This window comes from Trichomonas vaginalis, chromosome II, assembly GCF_026262505.1.
Source record: "Trichomonas vaginalis G3 chromosome II, whole genome shotgun sequence".
Lineage (NCBI taxonomy): Eukaryota > Parabasalia > Trichomonadida > Trichomonadidae > Trichomonas > Trichomonas vaginalis.
The window spans coordinates 15242969-15263787 of NC_067204.1; the positions used below are offsets into that span (position 1 = coordinate 15242969).

At 30.5% G+C, this 20819-nt stretch overlaps 5 protein-coding genes and 4 pseudogenes across 9 annotated transcripts, besides 4 other annotated features; 6 read left to right on the forward strand and 3 right to left on the reverse strand.

Annotated features, from left to right (window-relative positions):
- Nucleotides 1-4152: a mobile genetic element.
- Nucleotides 2024-2399: a mobile genetic element.
- A 2098-nt stretch (nucleotides 4153-6250) lies between the features above and the next one.
- Nucleotides 6251-6487, reverse strand: TVAGG3_0549090 (N-acetylmuramoyl-l-alanine amidase family; the record flags this gene model as incomplete). The annotated part of the gene is made up of 1 exon (XM_001299422.1): nucleotides 6251-6487. The coding sequence occupies one exon, from the start codon at nucleotides 6485-6487 to the stop codon at nucleotides 6251-6253; it is 237 nt and encodes a 78-aa protein (XP_001299423.1).
- An 807-nt stretch (nucleotides 6488-7294) lies between these two features.
- On the forward strand, nucleotides 7295-9991 carry TVAGG3_0549100 (serine/threonine-protein phosphatase 6 regulatory subunit family; the record flags this gene model as incomplete). Its single annotated transcript, XM_001299421.1, has 1 exon — nucleotides 7437-9986. One exon carries the CDS (start codon nucleotides 7437-7439, stop codon nucleotides 9984-9986), a length of 2550 nt encoding a protein of 849 aa, XP_001299422.1.
- Nucleotides 9992-10376: 385 nt separating this feature from the next.
- On the reverse strand, nucleotides 10377-11035 carry TVAGG3_0549110 (galactose-binding domain-like family; the record flags this gene model as incomplete). The annotated part of the gene is made up of 1 exon (XM_001299420.1): nucleotides 10397-11035. The coding sequence occupies one exon, from the start codon at nucleotides 11033-11035 to the stop codon at nucleotides 10397-10399; it is 639 nt and encodes a 212-aa protein (XP_001299421.1).
- A 136-nt stretch (nucleotides 11036-11171) lies between these two features.
- Nucleotides 11172-11754: a mobile genetic element.
- A 651-nt stretch (nucleotides 11755-12405) lies between these two features.
- Nucleotides 12406-20819: part of a mobile genetic element that runs on past the window's edge.
- On the forward strand, nucleotides 12937-13561 carry TVAGG3_0549140 (annotated as a pseudogene). Its single transcript has one exon. A coding segment is annotated over exon 1 (625 nt).
- Nucleotides 13895-15248, forward strand: TVAGG3_0549150 (annotated as a pseudogene). The gene has a single exon. A coding segment is annotated over exon 1 (1354 nt).
- TVAGG3_0549160 (DNA/RNA polymerase superfamily) lies at nucleotides 16601-17173 on the forward strand (the record flags this gene model as incomplete). The annotated part of the gene is made up of 1 exon (XM_051238110.1): nucleotides 16601-17173. One exon carries the CDS (start codon nucleotides 16601-16603, stop codon nucleotides 17171-17173), a length of 573 nt encoding a protein of 190 aa, XP_051095934.1.
- Nucleotides 17839-18678, forward strand: TVAGG3_0549170 (annotated as a pseudogene). The gene has a single exon. A coding segment is annotated over exon 1 (840 nt).
- Nucleotides 18822-19094, forward strand: TVAGG3_0549180 (uncharacterized protein; the record flags this gene model as incomplete). The annotated part of the gene is made up of 1 exon (XM_051238111.1): nucleotides 18822-19094. The coding sequence occupies one exon, from the start codon at nucleotides 18822-18824 to the stop codon at nucleotides 19092-19094; it is 273 nt and encodes a 90-aa protein (XP_051095935.1).
- Nucleotides 19368-20749, reverse strand: TVAGG3_0549190 (annotated as a pseudogene). Its single transcript has one exon. A coding segment is annotated over exon 1 (1382 nt).

Genomic DNA, 20819 nt, shown 5'->3' on the forward strand with positions numbered 1-20819 from the left:
AGACGACACTACCTGAAACAACAGATTAAGAGAGATGCTTAAAGTGCTATAGAAGTTCGTAGCTAACTGATGTCATTCGTCTCCATTGACGACCAAACCAAAGAAGGTTGAAGATGGTTAAAGAAAAGATTAAGAGATAGGAGAAGAGAATGTGAAGTCAGGCAATAGACTTCATTGACTTTACATCGAAAGCCTTTCAAGATGAACCAACAGGAAACTACTTACACCAAAACATTTCGGTAAGGTTTCATGAGACTCTTAAGAAAAATAAACCATAACTCCCAACAGAGAGTGGATGGTAGTTATAAACTTTGGGTGGAAAGTATGAATGTCTACCGTTAAACCTCAATAATATATAACAATTACTTAGCAAGCTCTTGAGGAGAACTTGTATATCAGAGATAGAGCACAAATGCTGCAGGTATTGTTGAACTGCACTCATACTTCTTCTTGGACCAAACATAAAGAATTTTACTGAATTGGAAAGATAGTATATGATTTACAGAATAGAAGGCTTAAACGAGTCAGATGTAAAGAAAGGGCAACCCAAAAAAGAGACTCATATAAGAGAGAAAGCACACTGACAAATGACCAGAAGCCATTTTGGAAGCTCTTAGCACAAACAGGGAAACCCAGCACTATATAGAAAGCTTTGTGGAAAGTAATGTGAAAGAAGTTTTATAAGAAGAAGCGGTCGCTTCTGGAAGTATCTTTGATATTATACTATAACTTGGAACGCTGACCAAATCTCTCAAATGAACTGAAAAAAGAACTGCTAACACTTTGTGGTGACAAGGACAATTTGTTTCGTGTATTGCTTTATCAGGGCTGGAGTAAATGAAGTGAAGAAACTATGACCACATAGAAGAAGCTCATTCGTGTCTAGAGGACTTGTCCTCAAAGTAAAGTACATATAGAAAGTTTCTAATGACGCAACACTCGTTTTATTTTAGCATTCATTGTGTACCATTGGTTATTTCAATTGATCCAAACATAATTGAAATTAAAGTAATATATACCAAAAGAATGCTGAAACTGTTCAGAAAACTATGACGTATGTCTTGTTGGAGACCACTTATCAGCTAATGAAGACTTCCAATGACAACATATTTCATTCGAAACTATAAAGAAAAAAATTCTCAAAAGCTTGTGGTGAATGAAACATTTGAGAAAACAGATGGAAGAATTAGTATCACAAAGAGAGAAGATAAACGTATGTAGTTCGTTATCGATAGAACAAACACCAGTTATGGGAGTGTTGAAAAACATTTGTGTGAGTGCAAAATATTTCGAATCCTATTCTTATGTAGAGAATTTTACACTATGTCATACTTGACTTATATAAAACAGCGAACCTTGCTAAACCATTTAAAGATTTAAATGAGCTCCAAAAGTTATTGTTGGTACAACTGAAGGAAGAAAGCAGAGTCAAAAGAAGTAAATAAAGCTAAATGTAAATTCATACCGAGCACGTTTTCTTTGCTGACTTGAGTGTAAGTGACTGGATGCTTTCATAAAGCTTTTTAAACCATCGTTTATGAACTGTGAAAGATGTCTCATTAGTGAAAGTATTTGGGGTCAAAAACCTGTTGCAACAGAATTTATGGAAAGACTTCCTGAGCAGAAGTTTTATAATATATTTCCCTTAGAACTCTTCAGTGGTGATGACATAAACTTCATCTTAAGACACATGACAGAAGTGAAAGGAACTCCCATCATTAAAGGTTCACGAACAATGCAAATAACTGGTTTATATAAGGACGGCAATTATTATAAAGACTCTTACAGTGTTATAAATAAGAAAGCTTAACTATTTCCTGCTATGTTTAACTTAAACAGGACCGAAAGAAGTATTTCCATATAACTACTACAGCAGTGTTTTGTTAGCAAATGACAACAGAACTGGTGTCATTTCTTGAAGCATTGTAAGTTTTATCCATGATGCAGAAACATTTATGAAGAACATAGATTCCATCAAAGGTTGCAGATAGATGAAACATTCGACTTAGAAAAAAATATAGCACGTTTTACTGCAAACAAGATGTAAGAATTTTGAGAAGGTTTTGTAAAGTTCCGCAATGACTTATTGAAGAGTTGATTTAAAGTCTTTGACTACGTGAGTATTTGTTTCTATTGCTAAGCAAATTGTTTGAGAAGAGGTATACTTCCCGAATGGAAATCTTTATGACCTCTCAAATAAACCAAGAAGAATTTATTTCGAGATTGCATTCAAGGTGAAGATAGTATGTTGTCAGTAATACATGAAACAAAAGGCGAAAAGAAACTCATTGCTTGACTTCGACACTGTTTCATTATACCTTCAGCTAATAGCAAGACTTATACTTTAGAAGAATTTCAAAAAGTATTGAAGGGAAGAAATGTAAAACATTTGAATAATTCGTGATTTATCATCATTTACGTTATAACCAACCGTAATCTCTGCTTTTGCGTTAGTGTTCTTTGACTAGTGAAACGTCTTCTCATTTATAATCAAATAAAAAAATATATTTAAACTTTTATTTTGCTGGAAGTTTTGAATCTATTATTCCCTGTATTTGTTCTTGAAGTTGATTTTTAGCTGTTTCATTGTAATTAAGAGACCTAATATATTATTAATTGCATTCTTATAATCATCTGATTTCTCAAATTTTCTTTTATCTGATTCCTTAACTAAATCATAAGTTAAACCTCGTTGCTGATATAATGGTTTCTTAATTAAATCTTTGAATGCTTGAGATAAAGCACCTGATGCAATTCTTGCTACTATAATTGGTTGGAATTGATGTTTTAAGTTCATCTTTAACATTTGCGAAAACTGGATCGAATAAAGCAACTTTAAAGAATTTCTTAGCTGAAATTTCAGGTCTAATATTTGCATATTGACCATCAAACTGGTTAGAATATCGTGGTAATCCATCCGGTCCCTCTTCATAGCATTTAATTCTTCATTGAAATAAGAATATGGATTATGACGGTATGAATTAATTGGACCATTTTCACCTTCTCCAATGTATTGTTTTAACAGCTTTTCCATTTTCATCAAATTGCATAGGATAACGTTCATTATATGCTTTACGTTTAGGATAATCAGATATAGTTAATTTGTAACCATTTATGACTTTAATATTACCTTGACCATCAGTAACGAAAACTTCATTTATACATCAGGTTTTCCATTTGGACCCGTAATGTCTGCTTCGTGTGCTTCCCAATTTGGACCTTGACGTTTGGCATATGCTTGAGCTTCTGGTAATGTTAAAACGTTTCTCATTTGTTTAACATCTTTTTGAAGACCAGCAACAATATGAACTAATTCTTTCATTCCATCAGGAACTTTCATAGTTCTATTATATGCACCCTTTTTGTTTGTCCCTTGTTTTAATGGAACCTGTAGAAGATTTGCCATTTCTGTCATGTTTAATTATAAATAAAAAATAAAAATTAATTATAAAAGTTAATCAAATTTAACACTTCCTTTATTTAAATCAACTATTATTTTTCCATGTTCACCTAATTGGCTGATATTGTGTGTAAAGTTCATTAATGCTCATTGGTAAATTCACTTGATAAAGCATAACGTTCAACTGTTGACGACTAAACCCACTGAAAATGAAAAGTGTTGATAGATTTGATTTAATGTTTGTGCTTAATGCTTTGAAGTATTGAACAGCCATGAAGAATGAACACTGAATGTGTCGACATTGAGTTAATAACTGATTAAAATATGATTTCTCATTTGTTATTAGTTTTGATTTCACTGCATCATCTAGAAAAATGAGTGAATGCAAAAATTCTCTATCAAAATTTGAAATAGAAAGTGTTTCAAATAATTCATCCCGTTGTTTATCAATAATTTTTATCCTCTAATCTTGCTTCTTGATTGTATTATATAATTCTTTATACATTAAAAGTTTTTAAATAATCTTCTGCTTCTTCTTGTGATAAGTAAATAATTGGAATTTTGATTAAATGCTTTAAAGATTCAAATGTATCATCTGAAGGTGAACCTGAACGGTTAATATAAATTCACATGTGAATAGGGGAAGTGTTAGCAATAATGATAATTTGTTTTAATATCGTTAATGTTTTACCTTTATTTTGTTTACCAATTGCTGCAGTGATTGAATTTAAGTAACATTCAGAATATGGAATTTTCATTAATTTTTCCTTAGATAGAGCATTTCTATTATCACTCAATGCTTCATTAATCATATCATCTACGTATGTATTATATACTCACGCTAATTCTTCATAAGGGGTGGATGAATTTAAATCCATTTAATCAAAAATAAATTTATAATTTTAAACATTTCTATTCATCAATATTTCATCATATGAACTTCTATATTGTGGTGGTGTACCTGTTGGATGATATTTCAAACCTTCGCCCGGTGTCCATGTCCAATATGTAGTCCTAGTAAACCAAACCTGAGGAGGATTTGTCACCTTTGAACAGTAAGTGTCATTTACACCCTGAATGATTGGATAAGCTTTCACTTGTACTGTAACTTGTGAATTGAAAGTTTCTAATCCATCAAAGAATATACCCGCTCATCACGTTGAACTGGAATAGTGCATAAGAATGAAGTTTGGTCTTTCCATGTTCTAGCTAATGGTGTGCCATCATCTGCATTCAGTGGTCTAGTTAATGAGTCCTCGTATTCTTCCGTGCATTCATTCACTCCATCTAAATCAGAAGCTTGAAGCATACGTGTAAAGAATATATCACCCACTGTGGTCATCGCTTGATCGGGGAAGTTTCTGGAATCTATAGTGACCTGAAGACCTCGAAGCATTGGATTTTCTAAAACCGTTCTTTGCATTGCATTCTTCGGAAATGCTAACACAACATCTGTAACATTATGAAGAGCGTATGAGAAATCTGAGCTAATACCTTCAGGAGTGATGCAACCTCCATTTAGTGAACGAACGTCAATATGTTGAGCTGGAATCATGAATGGATCTTCCTTACTGAATAAACGTGGTATGCTTTAACTGATTCTTCAATTAAACCGTATCCTGGTGTAATGCATTTATCCTCTAAAACTTCCATCTTTGTGCATGAAATAATAACGTCTTCAACTGTTGCGTCAGCAGATGTAGCGGCTAAGCTTGTAATTAATTTGGCAGGAAGTCCGATTTGTTGGAATTTGCGATCATATTTATAAACATGATTCATAATCTTTTCATAATTTTCATCAGTTATCTTTTCATAAACGTAATTTTGTAAATCAGCAACTCTTAACGGGTCAACCTGACAAAATACTAAAGTATCCTTGAAAACATAATATTTAAGAATGATATCACCAAATGATTTAGGATAATCATCGAACGCCTGAAATGCTAACAAATCATTTACCGGAATAATCATATCAAAAGTGATATCAACTTCTTCATTTGCTTTCTTGAAAACTTCTGAAGGGTCAATATATTTTCCACATACTGAGTTATCATATTTTTGAACATTATTATATAACGAATGAACAAACTTTTTAACTTTCCTTTCTGATTTTGGTTTATATGTTGCAAATGCGAAAGATTCACGGGCACAATCCATCTGAAGATAACCGGCATCACCTCTTTCAGTTTCTACTTCTAATTGTTTAAAGCTTTGATTTGATGATTTGTAACCAACGAATAAACGCATGCATTTAAAAGCGGCATCGCATGTGAAAGCTTTATTTGAAACTAGAGTTACTTTAACTTTGCGTTTAATATATGTGTCACCTAATTGGTTCACATCATGAGCCGGATTTGTAATTCTTAAATGAGTTTGTTTATCATCAAAATATGGAGCATCAGAGTCATAGCATGAACTTTCAAGTTCTCTATAATATCTTCTACCATCATTCTTTGCGAATATTTCATTTATCTTTTCGAATGAATGAAATACATTTCCATTAATTGGTTTGGTGTTTGGCACCAAATAGTTAGTCGTCATTTATTAATAAATAAAAAATCAAAATTAAAAGATGAAAATGAATTTTTAATTTTAATGAAATAATCAACTATGGCTGCAGGATTCTTTAAAAAATTATGGGATAAAGTAAAAAGAGGAGCGCATAAAGTTTGGGAAACAATGAAGAAAGGAGCAAATTGGATATTTAAGAATAAAGAAGCAATTAGTGACGTTGCTGAATCAATAACGCCAAAAGCCGCCCCAATAAGAGAAATATTAAATAAAGGAGAAAAAGTTTATCAAAGACTTCAACCGATACTAAGATAAAAATAATATTTATTTATTTTTCCACTATCTACCTCCTATTTTATTAAGTATTCCTTCAGCTATTCCACCAATTGCGTTACCTGCTTGTGCTCCCATCGCCGGATTACCTGCTTTAGTACCTAATACTCCACCTATGATAGTTCCTGCCGTTTTCGCTACTGGTGCCAAAAAGTTTGCAATGGGTTTAATAATCTTTTTATGAACCCAACCTGCAGCTTTCTTAATTCCATCCCATAATTTTTTAAAGAATCCTGCAGCCATTTCTGATTTAATATTAATTAAAAAATATATTTCATCACTTATATTCTAATTTTTATTTAATGATAAATGAAACCAATTTTAAAAATAAATGAAACAGAGGAGGATGAAATAAATGAAAGTGATAATGTTCAACAAAAAATAAACGTTGTTAAACCAATTACTGAAATAAAAAATTTTTCATCTGTTGAAGAATTTAATGACTATTATGCTAATAATAAAAAATTATTTGAAGAATTGACAACGTGTAAATTGAATAAAATGTTTAAAGTTGATGGATTCAAAATTTCAAAAATAAAAGGAGTGGTTAGTTTGAAATCTATTCCTCAATCAAGAATCACCTCATTAATGAAAATAGATGATTTAACAAAAAGAATAGAAATTATTGAAGAGCGAATAAATCAAATTATTGATTTCATAAATTCAAATAATCATTAGCTTCTAATTTCTTTTTACTCATTTATGAGGTCTTTGATTATGACTCCATTGATTCCATTCAGGATTTAAACAATGTTTAATTAATCGCGGAATATCTGACATCATCTATATATAGCTTCTTTTATAAAAGATGAAAAATAAATTATTCAAAAATTAATGTTAATTTTTTTAATGATTTATTTCATTATGTTTGGGCTGAGTGTAAATGTCTTACAATTTTGAAAATTTTTTAAATCTTGATTTATTCAAAAACGTAAGAATAAAAACCGTAAGAATCATACATTTTTTACTTCATATGTTAAAAAAAATGATACAAAATCGTTCAATATTGTATGAATTCTTACGTTTACAAAAAAAGTCACACAACCCGTCCACATATACTACTGAAAATCGATAATGTTTTACAATTAAGATTTTCCAAGATGGTGAATTCTAATTAAGAGCTATGTCAAATGTAAAGTTCTTTTGTAAGGATCAAAAAGAGCACGTTTATAAAAAAAAGGTTTTCACAAAAATGAGAAATTCTTCAAGAGGAGAGAGCGTTGAAGATTTTCTCAAACATGATAATCCACAGATTGCTTCATTACTTAGATGTGATGATGTTCAAGCTGCTTGGCGTTCAAAAAATAGACAATTAGTAAATATCTTTTCCAAAACTGAAAATATTCACAAGATAATCGACGTTTTACATACATCAAAAGATTTTCAAACTGATAGACATATTCTTGGTATATGCATTTCTCCAAATACTATGATATTAAGAGCGATTATTGATGAAGTTGACCTTGCAGAACATCTTGTTGAAATTTTAGAGAAACCGAAGTCAGTACACAGATATGTTATTGGTATTGTCATGCAAATTTTACTTAAAGCGTTTGATACGTGGCCAGATGACGTTTTATATTGCTTACAAAGTTCTAGAAAGATTTATCCTAAAATTGTAGCATCATTACAATTTCCAGCTGTATTTCATTTCTCATCACGTATTATTCCTCGCTCAAATGATGTCGTTACTTTTGCATGGGTTACATTTGCAGCTTTAATGGATGCTCATGGAACCGGACCTAAAATACCAAGCGATGTCAACAAAGATGTCACTAATAATGCTGTCATTCCTAAGCTGAATCCTTTACAAAGACAAAAAGCAATCGAAATTTTGTGCATTTACTTCAACGAATACGGTAACAGATCAGAACTTTTTACAATTGTTAGTCAAGCCATACCATTAATGCTACAAGATGCTTCAGATGACCAAGAGAGAGCTTTAGTTATCAGATTAGGTTTAAATCTTGAGCCAAATGAAGCTTTAGGATATTCTGTGCTTAGTGTTGTTAACTGTTTTAAGTCAACAGATATTCTATTACAGTATTCTTTGCTTTATATCGCTGCATGGAATGTTATGATTGGAAATAAGTCAATTGAGTTTTTTGTTTACAGATTACTAAAGCGCCCTGCAAATAACTTTGTTCTCATTGCTTGTGCTGCTATGATTCGTAAAGTTCTTGAAGTTGATCCAAGAAATAAAGATTTATCTGAAGGTATAAAGCAAATTGTTGACCATGCATATGCAAATAACCCTTATATGAAATCAAATATGATGATGACATTCAGAATTGAGCTTCTTCATGCAGCACAAGGTTTAGATATGGAACCAGAGTCAACATATTGTGCTAAGCAGCTCAAAAATGCCAATAAAACACAGGTTGTGAAATTTAATCAGTCGCTTATTGATGATTTTGTGATGACTGACAAAAAAATTATCGAAAATAATGAAATTTACCATCCGGAATTCAATGTTAAGCAACTTTGGAAGACTCCAGACCTCATAAACAAGATGTCTTCTATATTCAAGACCATTACAAGGCTTCCTCATTTAGATCCATCAAATTCCATTTCCAGACCACTTCCATCTCCTTCTCCAAAGAAGCCAGCAAAGCGCCAGAGCTTTGCACCGAAGTCCAAGGAAGCTCCAATCAGGATGCCGAAGAAGCAGAGCCATTCTGACGATGAAGATCTGAAATTCAAAGACGATGAAGACATCGATGACGATGATAAAGAACCGCATACATTAGATCCACCTCCTTTAATGCCATTACTCATACAAGATGGCTTAAGACCACCTTCCCTGATGATTGCTTCCGATGACGATGACAGCGAGGAAGAAGAAGACTTCGATTTCGAACTTCCTGAAGTAGAAGTCTCCGAGAGTTTCGCTCAGTATCAGAGCCGTCTTCCTGTAGAACCTCCTATAACAGAAGACGAAGCAAACTCCGAGAAATTGCCAACAGAAACTCTCGCGAAAGGACAGAAACCAATTCCAAAAATCAATCCGGAATCACCGCGATCAAACAAAGCGATGTTTCTCAATGACAGATTGTTCAATGAAGAAAGGCCATCACCAAGGATTAGTAGACGTCCTGCTCCTATCATTATACCTCATAAACAGCTCATTCTTGAAGATGACGAAGAGGATGAAGAAGATTACGAATACGAGTACGAATATGTCGATGAACAAGAATTCGAACAACAACAGAAAAAAGTACAAGAAAAAGTTGCAAACCTTCCTGTTATTGTTGCAAATCCATCGACAAAGCTATCTAATACTAAATTGTCTATAAGTACACCTCAGTTGCAGATAGATAATGATATGCCAAAGCCAGTACAAGTTTCTCAATCTCCGCCTGTTTCCTTGGAAGGATTTCCAAAACCACAAATTGATTTTGTCACACAGATACAGACAAATAATGACAAATCACGCGATTTCTTGTTGCAATTGGACTTGAATCAGATAGATGCAGCACCAGAGAAGAATAAAGTTGTTATGCATAGAAGAGTTCTTGTTATAGAAGTTCCTGAAAAACAACCTCCAAAACTATTTTTGGCACCAACACTTTCAGTTGAAAGACCAGAAATTCCACTTCCTTTGTTGCCAAAGAAAGTTGTTGTTGCAGAAAATCCTCGCATATTCTTCAATTATAATGATGAATATAGTGAAGAGGAAGAGGAAGAAGAAGATAACCATGAAGAATTTGTTGAAGAAGTCATTTCTTTTGTTCGGAAATAATAAAAATATTTGTTTTTTTTATTTTCTTTAACTTGCAAATCATTATTTGTTTTTAGTATTCAACTTGATGATCTGAATCTTTATATTGTTTCATGTTTCTTGTGAAAATTTGAATTCTAATTACTTTCACATTTACGAAACATTCATCCAAAATAAAATAATACGCAGTTTGATTGATTTTGTTAGCTGTTAAATAATTAATGGTAGCTATATCCATATAATTTCAAGAATTCATATGAAACATTTCTTCGTTAGTCACAATATGATTCTTTTTGCATTATGATTTGCATATGAAAGCAAATGATTACATCAATAACTCATTTTTAAAAAAATTAATATTCAAATTTATGTCAAATTAAAGGAAATATCAAATATTTTTTACCTTAGAAGATTCAAACCGATTTAACATTTTATTCCTTTGAAAAATGGCCAATTATACTGACATCTTCTTCTTCATCTGGAAAATCTATTTTGTCATCATCGTCATTGTTAAAATCTGCAGTTAAGTGTCCGAAAAGCTCGAACTTATTTATAGCAAGGCAAGGCGGATCTCCAGGAACTGGCTGAGTTTGAATGAGTCTAACATATCTTGCTTCATACTTCTTGTCAAGCATGTAAGTTCTTTCGGCACAGTATTCCATCTTCTTATCCTGCTCTATTTTATGAACATCTTGCCAATTTTTCATATCATTTGAAACTTGTAGAGCCCAGCTATAAAGAGGACAGTAAACGCAGTATCCATTTGATTCACAGCAGCATCCACCATAACAGCATCCGGCTCTAACGAAATAACCTGAAATCATGAATTTTCTTCTGTTATAATTGAACATTATCCATGGTTTCTCTGAAAACTTTCTTCCACAATTAGAACACCAGTCATATTTCTTATCCCAAGGATAAATTGAGTATTCTGGTTTTGTTAATTGCAAAGATTCATTAATATTCTGGTACCTAGTACCGCTAACCGTAATTTTAAGTTCTGTAGATGGATATATATTCTTGAATATGCCTTGTTCTGCTTGTGTTACTAATTGTATCAATGATATCATTTTTGTCACTTTTGCAGATATTGAATATCATATAGGTGATATTCTTATAGAGTTCACTTTTAGATCAATGGTTTTGTAAGAATTTTTCATCAGAATGGAAAGAAATTGTTATTTCGCATCAAATAGCAGTAATAGTGGGCGCGTAAAGGTTTGGCGTCCTAAGGCGTCCTGATGTAAACTATTCAATTTTTGAGAAGTTTACACCATAATTGAATAGTTTATGGCGTCCTGAGAAGAGATTTCAATGGGTATGGCGTCCTAAAAAAAATAGAAGAAAATGATTTTTTCTCGATTTTTCTAGAAATTGAATTTTTTAAAAAAGAAAAAAATCAAAACGTATACATTCAAGAAAGACTATAAATGAAGATTTTTCTATTTTTTTCATTCTAAAACATCTTTTTTTGGATAATTTTTTTTTAATAAATATGTAAGAAAGATTGAAGAAAAAGTAAATTTACTTTAAGAAAATTCGTTTTACATGATGTAAGACCCATAACAACTATAAATATTCAATTATTTAAAATAAAAAAAGAAAAACAGATTAAATGTATCTCACATCAAAATCCATTGACCTAAGGATGTTAAGTTTCTGTTTTTAAAAGTTGATATTTTTTTTTAATTTTAAGAAAATTAATAGCATGTTATTAGACAATAGGAGTGTAATGATATTGACTAAACAGAAATGAGAGAATAGAGATATAATTTTGATAAGCAATATTAGTAGTAGGATATGAAGGGTTGTGTGACTTTTTTTGTTGCATCTATATATAGACGATGCATTAAAATATATTTATTTATAAATCATTAAAAAATTAACATTAATTTTAAAATAATTTATTTTTTTATCTTTTATAAAAGAAGCTATATATAGATGATGTCAGATATTCCGCGATTAATTAAACATTGTTTAAATCCTGAATGGGTTAAACTTCAATTTAAAAATGAAGATTGTGAATTATTAAATGAATATGAAAGCCAAAATAAGCTAATGAGGTATAAATATAATGATAAAGAATATTTAATTTCATGGAATCAATGGAGTCATAATCAAAGACCCCATAAACGAGAAGAAGAAATTGAAAATAATGAAATGGAAATCATTGATGACATTAAAGAGGGTGGAATTCCTAAATTTTGTAGAAAAACCTTTAGAACTAAGTTAGGAGCATATAAACGTAGAGTATTAAATCCTGAATATCTTAAACATCAATTTAAAAAGGAAGACTGTGAATTATTAAACGCTAATGAATATGAAAATGCTAAATCAAAACTGAGATATAAATATATTGGAAGTGATGAAAGGTGTAAAGATAAAGAAAAGTTTATTCAGTTTCATATAATAACTGGCACACGTTAGGGATAAGAAAACATTTAGGAGATTATGGGAAATGTTCTGAATTCTTTAAATCTAGTATATACGAGAGAGTAAAAGAAATTAGAAATAATTATTTTCATGAATAAAAAATAAACTTTACGAAAAATTAAAACTTAGTTATGTTTATTATTTTATTTTTTTATTTTGTATGAAATGAGCGTCAAAACTAACAACGTTAAAAAATTAGGATTCACAAACGAGGAAATAAAGGATATATTAGAGGAGGCGGGTTATGAAGTTGATAAATATTATTTAAGAAATTGTAAAAAATTCGCGGAGTTATTAAATGATTTAGATTATGATGGAAAAATGAATAAAGATGATGTTATAAATTTCTTATATCCCACATCTGAAGAAGAAAAACCTAAAGAACCTGATGTTTTCCCTGAATATTATGAAGAACGGATTAAAGATGATGTGAATACAATGAAATTGAAAGACTGAAAAAATAAGAGATGAAATAGATGAAAAAATTAAGGAATTAAGAGAAGTTGAAAAATATAATGAAAATGAAGTAGAGGGTTTAATGAATATCCCAGCTTCAGAATCAGAAGTTCAGAAATCTCATGAAGAAAGATATAAAAATTATGTCTCAGAATCAACACAAAATTTATTAGATGGTGAAATAGACGAAACACTTTCAGAAGAAGGTACTAAATTTATTCGTAAACATAAGTTACAATTTATTGATAATGAAGAATACCCTGTATCCTACTTTCACCACCTTTAGATTCCGAAAAATTCAAAAAAGCTCTTAAAAACGTGACATATGCAACTAATACGATTAAGAAAGAAGATCATGATATTTACACAAATTATTATTTAAATAAATGCACAGGTGTTGATAAAGTTTTTGATTTATTAGATAAAATATCAAAAGAAACCATTGGAACCTATAAAATTTTGTGTGATTGTGGTTTCATTATTGAAGATACCAATAATGTTTCATATGAAAGAACAGCACCGAAGGAAGACGAAGTGAAAGGTCTATACCATTCGTTATTAAGAATATAAAAGATATGAAAACGTATAAGCATTATATTTATTCATTTATTTCAGAAAAAATGGAAGCAACCCATAAAACATCTTCTCATCATTTTATAGCTATTCATACATTCCTTTTCAAAGTTGTGAAATTAAATAAGACAGGAATTAGATTTAATGTATCAGGGTACGCATTCTTGAGTAAATTAAAATGTATTCGTCACGTCGCAGATGATAAAAATTTATGTGTTCTTAATTCATTTTATGGGCTTTAAAAAATAAACTTTATTTTTTAATTTTTTATTCTTACATAAATGAACAAAAACGGAACAGCTAAAATGAATGATAATCAAATTAGAGCAGAAGGTAGAAGGTTATTTAAACGCTTCTATAACATTCCTGATGGTGTTAATCCTAAAACTCGTAGAAGCTATTTAAATGAAGCAATAGATGCATATGAAGGGTTTGACATTTCATCAGAAAGTGAGAGATTAGCGAGAATGTTAAATGTTAATATTGATTTCTATTATTGTGATCCTCAACCAGAAGACGTGGACATAAATAAGGTAGACTTTCCATTAGTGGAATCAATAATGATAGATCCAGAATTTGAAACAGTAAATATTTTATTAACACAGAGTCCATGTGGAAAACTTCACGCTGACAGAATAACAGACATAGAAGCACTCACCGGCTATAAAGTTTGTCCATATTGTAAAGAAGAAGTTTATTCTATCCGTGATGACCCAGAAAGGAAAAACCAAAGAAGATTTTTAAAGCATTGTGAGAAATGTAAAGAAAATAATGGAAGATTAATTCAAGACGTTCAGTTGCAAAAGACACAGCAACCATATGCACCACATATTACGAAACAGAAGATATATCAGTGGTTATTAGCTCACAATTTGCAGGAATATTATCAACCGACAAGGTATTATATTACTTTTGACTTCGAAACATTAGAGACTAAAGAAGAATTACAACTTTCTGAGTGTGCAACTTTGAATGCTTACTTAAAACCATTCATGGTATCATCAACGGTTAAATTAAATGATAAAACATATACGAGGAATTTTTGCTTAACTTCGAGTGATTCTTTTATTTCTGATTGGATTGAGTTTTTATTTTCAACCTGTTCATTAGTTGTTGAATCAAATATGAGTCAATACAATGAATTATTGAAGTCGCAAACGGCGGGGACTTTGTCTCATACATTAAATGAAAAACAGAAGGAAGCATTTAAAGAACTTCTAGATGAGGAATTCAATAAAGTGAATATCATAGGTTTTAATTCGGGAAAGTTTGATTTAAATTTAATTCTTCATGATTTAAACACTGCAAAATGGAAAATAAAATCAATGCTGGGTTCATCTTCACAATTTAAGCAAATCATTGTAAAGAAAACAAACGTTCCATATGAATTGAGATTTATTGACATCAGAAATTATATAGCGGGTGGGACATTAGACCAATTCACTCAAGATTTCGGAAACAATAAATCACGTGTTAAATCCTTTTTCCCTTATCAATTCATCACATGGGAAAATTACGAGAAGAATTATATAAAGTGGAACCATTCACTCAAGATTCATTTTATTCAGCATTAACCAAGAAACTATATCAGATAGTGATTATCAAATATATCTCAATGATGCTAAAAATTTTAAGAATAGATTAGAATATTTTATTCATTATTGCAATAAAGATGTTGAAATTATGATTGACCCAATTGATAAAATTATTGAAGAAACATTTGTTTATAAAATTGACATGCTTCATAATCTTTCTTTATCATCGAATGCTTCAATGATTCGTTACGCTTTAGCATATAAAGACTTTAATCCTAATGAAAAATATCCTGAGGAAGAGATAGAATCAAGTTTTGAATTAACGAAAAAGTATTGGAAATATAAAATTGAATCATATAAGAAACAAGATGAAAAAGCAGAAAGGGATACTAAAAATAATGTTTCAATGGATGATTTTCAATACTATCACGATTTAATCCTTTCATCTAAATGCAAAATGTGTGGTAAAGCGTTTACATATGCAAATAAACCAACATTGGATAGAATCGATAATGAAAAACCACATACCAAAGAAAATTGTCAGTTAATGTGTTGTTATTGCAATGTCGTAAAATCAAATAAAGATGAAGATGTTCAACGTTTAAGAATCAATTTAAGAAATTATGCATTAAAAAATAATTTACCAATGACTTTAGATTCAGTTGAAGCTTATCACATTCTCCGTAATGGAATTACTGGTGGTTTATCAAATGTTCAACATAGAGTAAATCTTAAAGGAATCACGCACATTAATAAACTTTCATATAATCCAGAAACTAAAACTGTATCAAATGAGGACACCACCAACATTATGACTCATTTCGTTGGTGTTGATTTTAATTCATTATATCCTTCATCATTTTCATCTAATCCTCATGATTTCATTCAATATACTGACCATAAAATGTATATGCCGGGAAGATTGAATGGTGTTATCATTTGTGATACAGCAACAAAGAAAGCAAAACACTGGGAATAATTAAGAAGAAAAATAATTTATTCGTGGCTGAAGTAAAGGGTCACATTGATGAAAAATACATTAATGATTACATAAACTTTTTACCGATAATAAGAAACTTAGATATTATCACAGATGAAAAAACAATTGGTAGTTTTATGTATAATTACATGAAATCAAACAATCTACCAGTTGACCAGAAACAGAGGAAATTAACTCAGTTAGCATCAACACACAACCAATATCAACCATTTTCTTCTTATTATCTATGGTATCTAATAGACAGATTTCATTTTATCATTGATGATATTCAATCAATTTTAACATTTACTAAAAACACTTGCTTTAATGAATTTGCGAACAAATTTATGAACGAAAGACAAAAGGCTGAATTAGAAGGAAATAAAGGAAAAAGTTTATTTTGCAAGATTTCACTTAATGGATCATATGGTTACGATGCAATGAATACACAAAATTACGCAAAGACTAAAATAATGAATGCACAGAAGGCACGCGTTGCATGTATGTCAAATAAGTTTAAAAACATAAGAGAAATAGGTGAAGATACATATCAAGTGATGCTTAAAGATAGATTTTATAGATGTGATACATGTTTACAAGAGGCATTCTTCACTTTAGATAATGCTAAATACTGGTATTTAGTTTTCATTTATGATTTTATGTATAAATGCTTGAATGTTAATCGTTTTCATTTCATTGAAGGTGATACTGATTCATCTTATTGGGCAATCGCTGGCGACCCAAATCTTCCTAACACTCAAGCATTTCAAGCAATTGTTACCGATAAACAATTTTATGATAAAAACATTTTCAAATTCGCACCATTTGATTTCTTCTGTTTTGATGAGAAATTTAAACATAAATTAAAGAATAAAGCTGAAGAAAAAGCACATGAGAAGAAGTTATTGGGTTTAGCAATTGAGAAACAAGGTGATAACATGGTTGCTTTATGCCCTAAGTGTTATACATCATTCAACGGTTCAATTGATGGAAGTGATTTTAAAAAGATTGCACAAAAAATGAAAGGTGTAAGTTTAAGGCAAAATAAACAATTAACGCCTAAAAATTATTTGGATATAATAAATGATAAAGTGATATTTGATGGTCAGAATATTAATTTACAACTTAAAAATGGGTCAATGACTCGCTTAACAATCGGTAAGACTGCATTAACAGGAGCACACACTAAGGCTGTATGTTGTGAAAATGGATGTTGTATGCCATTTATTTAATACAATTTAAAATTTTATTTTTAATAAAATGCCACAGAAGAGACAAAAGGAACCGTAAATAATGGTTTTGATACTATGATTCAAAGAGGTGGGCACCCTTAAACATTTATTTTATTTTTATATAAATGGATAACACAGATTTAAAAATTTTAATTGATGATTTAGTACTTAATCAAAATTTTCTTAATTATTATGAATTAAAATCATATCTCCAAAAACATAATAATTATATAACGGGTGATGATATGGAATATTATTATCCGTATTATAAAAATGAAATTTTGAAATATCATGATAAAATAATTTCTAAAATTAAAGACAAAATTAAAAATAATGAATATACAAAGGAAAAAACTAAATCACAACTTAAACAATTGAAAGATTTCAAAAATAAAGTATTAACAGAAGAAGATATTGATGAATTATATAAATTATATAATCATGAGCCGCAAAAACAAAAGGTGCAAAACACACAGGTCCTTCAGACCATAAATGAAGCACAAGCTTTAATTTATGATTCATTAGTTAAACCATATTCAGCCCGACTTTTAAATGAAGATCAACTTTTGGAATTCATCCTTCAACATAAACTCGAAGCGGGAAAGTATATCAAACCTTTATATACAGCATATTTAAAACAAATGAATAGAATACATCCAGAATTAATGAAGGGGGAATGAAATCCAAAATCAAAGCAGATAAAATTAAACCACTTGCAACACCAAAACCTCCAACGACAGTACCTCCTCCTCCTTCAGTTAATCCTTCATCATTCACTTTATTATATCCATTTCAAACATTAAAGAAGCAAAAAGATTTTAAAAAGGATTTCAAAATATTAAATAAACCAACTGACCCAAAAATTCAACCGTTAAAGGAAAAATTTAGTCGCCCTTCATTTGCTCCATATCCATATTCATACGAAATCGATCATCTGGAATATTCAAAAGGAAACGTTACTTATTTATTTGCCATTAACATTAACACTAGATATTTATATTGCATTCCAGTGAAAGGGAAAACAGAACAGGAAACAAGAAGAGCTATACAATACTTACTAGATCATGAAAGAGTAGATAATATCAGGGGATGGTGATAAAGGATTTCAGGCAGCTATGGCTCATTATTTCCCACAAATTAATTTTTTCTTTTCATCCTCTCCATATACGTTTCATAATAAAATAGTTGATGCGGTAATGAGAACTCTTAGAGATGCGTTAGGGGTTAACGGTCAGATATACTGGGATGGAAATCATGACTCCATCATACAACAGTTAGTATATTATTACAATAATACATGGCATAGAACTATAAACATGAAACCAGTGGAAATGAAAAATGATATTTCAAAAGAATGGGAATATATTAGAAAGCAAATGGAAAGGTTGAATGATGTTAAACGTGAACAAATTAATTCGGGGCTCATGAATTTTAAACAAGGGGATAAAGTTTTGATTCATCTCGATTATGGAAAAACTGATAAATCAATGACAAAAAGAAGACGAAGATTTGACACAATAGCTGAATTTGTTAGATATATTAACGGCAATGCATTAGTTGAAGTTGACAATAAATTAATAGAAATTCCGATTTATTTTATTACTCCATTATATTTAAATAATATTTAATTTTTTTTATTTCGTAAGAAATGAGTGACAACAAAGCAGCCAAGAGTCCAGACAATGAATATAAAAAGAAACTAAACAGAATTAAATCAAAAATATGCTATTACAAAAAGAAGCCGCAATGCGGTGGGGTTGAAAACGATAAAGAGAGGAAAGAAATAATCGAAAAATTAGAAACTTACCGTTCAATCCTTAAACTGAGTGAAGCAAAAATAAAAGAATTTAATAGAATAAATAAATTGATTGGAAGAGATGAATTTAATAAAGATGAATTTTTAAACTCAATCCAAATTTAATTTTTATTCCTCTTCGACAACGTCTCGAATAACTGAAGGTGTCACTACGTCACCATGTCACCAGGTTAATTAACTTCTCTGAAAAATGATGACAACATGACATTTTGACAACAGGTACGAAAGGAGGAAGGCATTTATGAATTATTTTTGAATAACTGAAGGTGTCACTACGTCACCATGTCACCAGGTTAATTAACTTCTCTGAAAAATGATGACAACATGACATTTTGACAACACAGCGGGATTAATGCAAAAATAAATTCCAATCATACTTTATAAAGCTTCATTTACAGGTATTTCATCGTCAGTAAATGAATCCTCATTATCGTTTGGTTCAACCCGTTTATATAATCCTTTCATTTCTTCTTTCAAAACATAACACCATGTTTGTTTACCATCTATTCTTCTCTGTTTCCTATCACATTTATCCTTAATGCTCATTTGGAAATTCTTGTCTTTCATGTCTGATGGTTTGCAGAATAGAGCATTTTTACACGTCATACCTGCACACAATTCATCATAATGTGTATTTATCCATACATCTAAAGGATTTGTTGATAATTCTATTAAATCTTGTTTGGCTTCAGTCATCGGTATGATTCGTACATTAAATGATGAAAGGTCGTAATTGAGGAAATATGTTAGTAAATTATCATAAAATTCCTTTGTGCATGAATTCATCAAATTCTTGAAGTAATCAAATTGACCCTTGAATTTACCATTAACCCTTAAAACTACGTATCTTCTGTCTCCAACTTCAATTTTGACAGGGTAAACGTTATTAGTTACCAAAATGAAGTTTGCAACGTTCTGAGCAGTTCTTCTGGGTTGATTCTTTTCATTAATTCTAATTTCATTATCCGTAATAATTGATTTCAAAGCGTTGAAGTTTGCGAGTCTGTCTTCACCAACATTCTTGAGTTCATTAAGTACAAGAAACATTTTATTCTCAACTACTGAATTGAAATTACCGTTAGCTCACTTATTTCAGTAATGTTTTTACATGAATAACCGGCGAGAAGTTCAGAAATAATGTCTGTAAATCTGTTTTTACCTGTTCCCTGAAGTCCTTTCAAAATAATTGCTGTTTCATTCTTGATTCCAGGATGTTGAATCATTGATGCAATCCAGCCGAGTAGGTATTTATACACTTCATCATTATTATCACAAATGGCTTCTTTAATGAAATTCATAAACATCTCAATTTTTGAGTAATCGGGCTTTTCGAGAACGTTGTATTTATAACCTTGAAACGTTGAGAAAACATCTGGAGAATCAGATTTAAAGCAAACACCCTTAACGGTTAATGAAGATAATTGATTTAGTAGTACGTCCCATGCTGTTATGGTTTTACCTTCTTCTTTAAATAATTTAATCATTTTGAGTGACTCTTTCATGTTTGATTGAAGAACGAATGATATTTGATTCATTCTGTCGTGGATATTATAGTCCTTTTGAATGAAATATTTATTTCCACAATCTACAAAACGGATTACACGTGATAAATCCTCAATTACTTCAGAACTGTTTTTATACTGATGATTTTCAGCCTTGCGTCTAATATCTGTTTATCAAAACGAGTCATCAAGTTTGATATCAAATGTTATTTTTGGCTTACGTAATAAAGGTAAAACATATTCATCATAATATTCCTTTTGATATAGTTTTAGAATCTTCACCAAAACAAATGGAGAAGTCATTAAATGTGCATATCTACTACGTGCT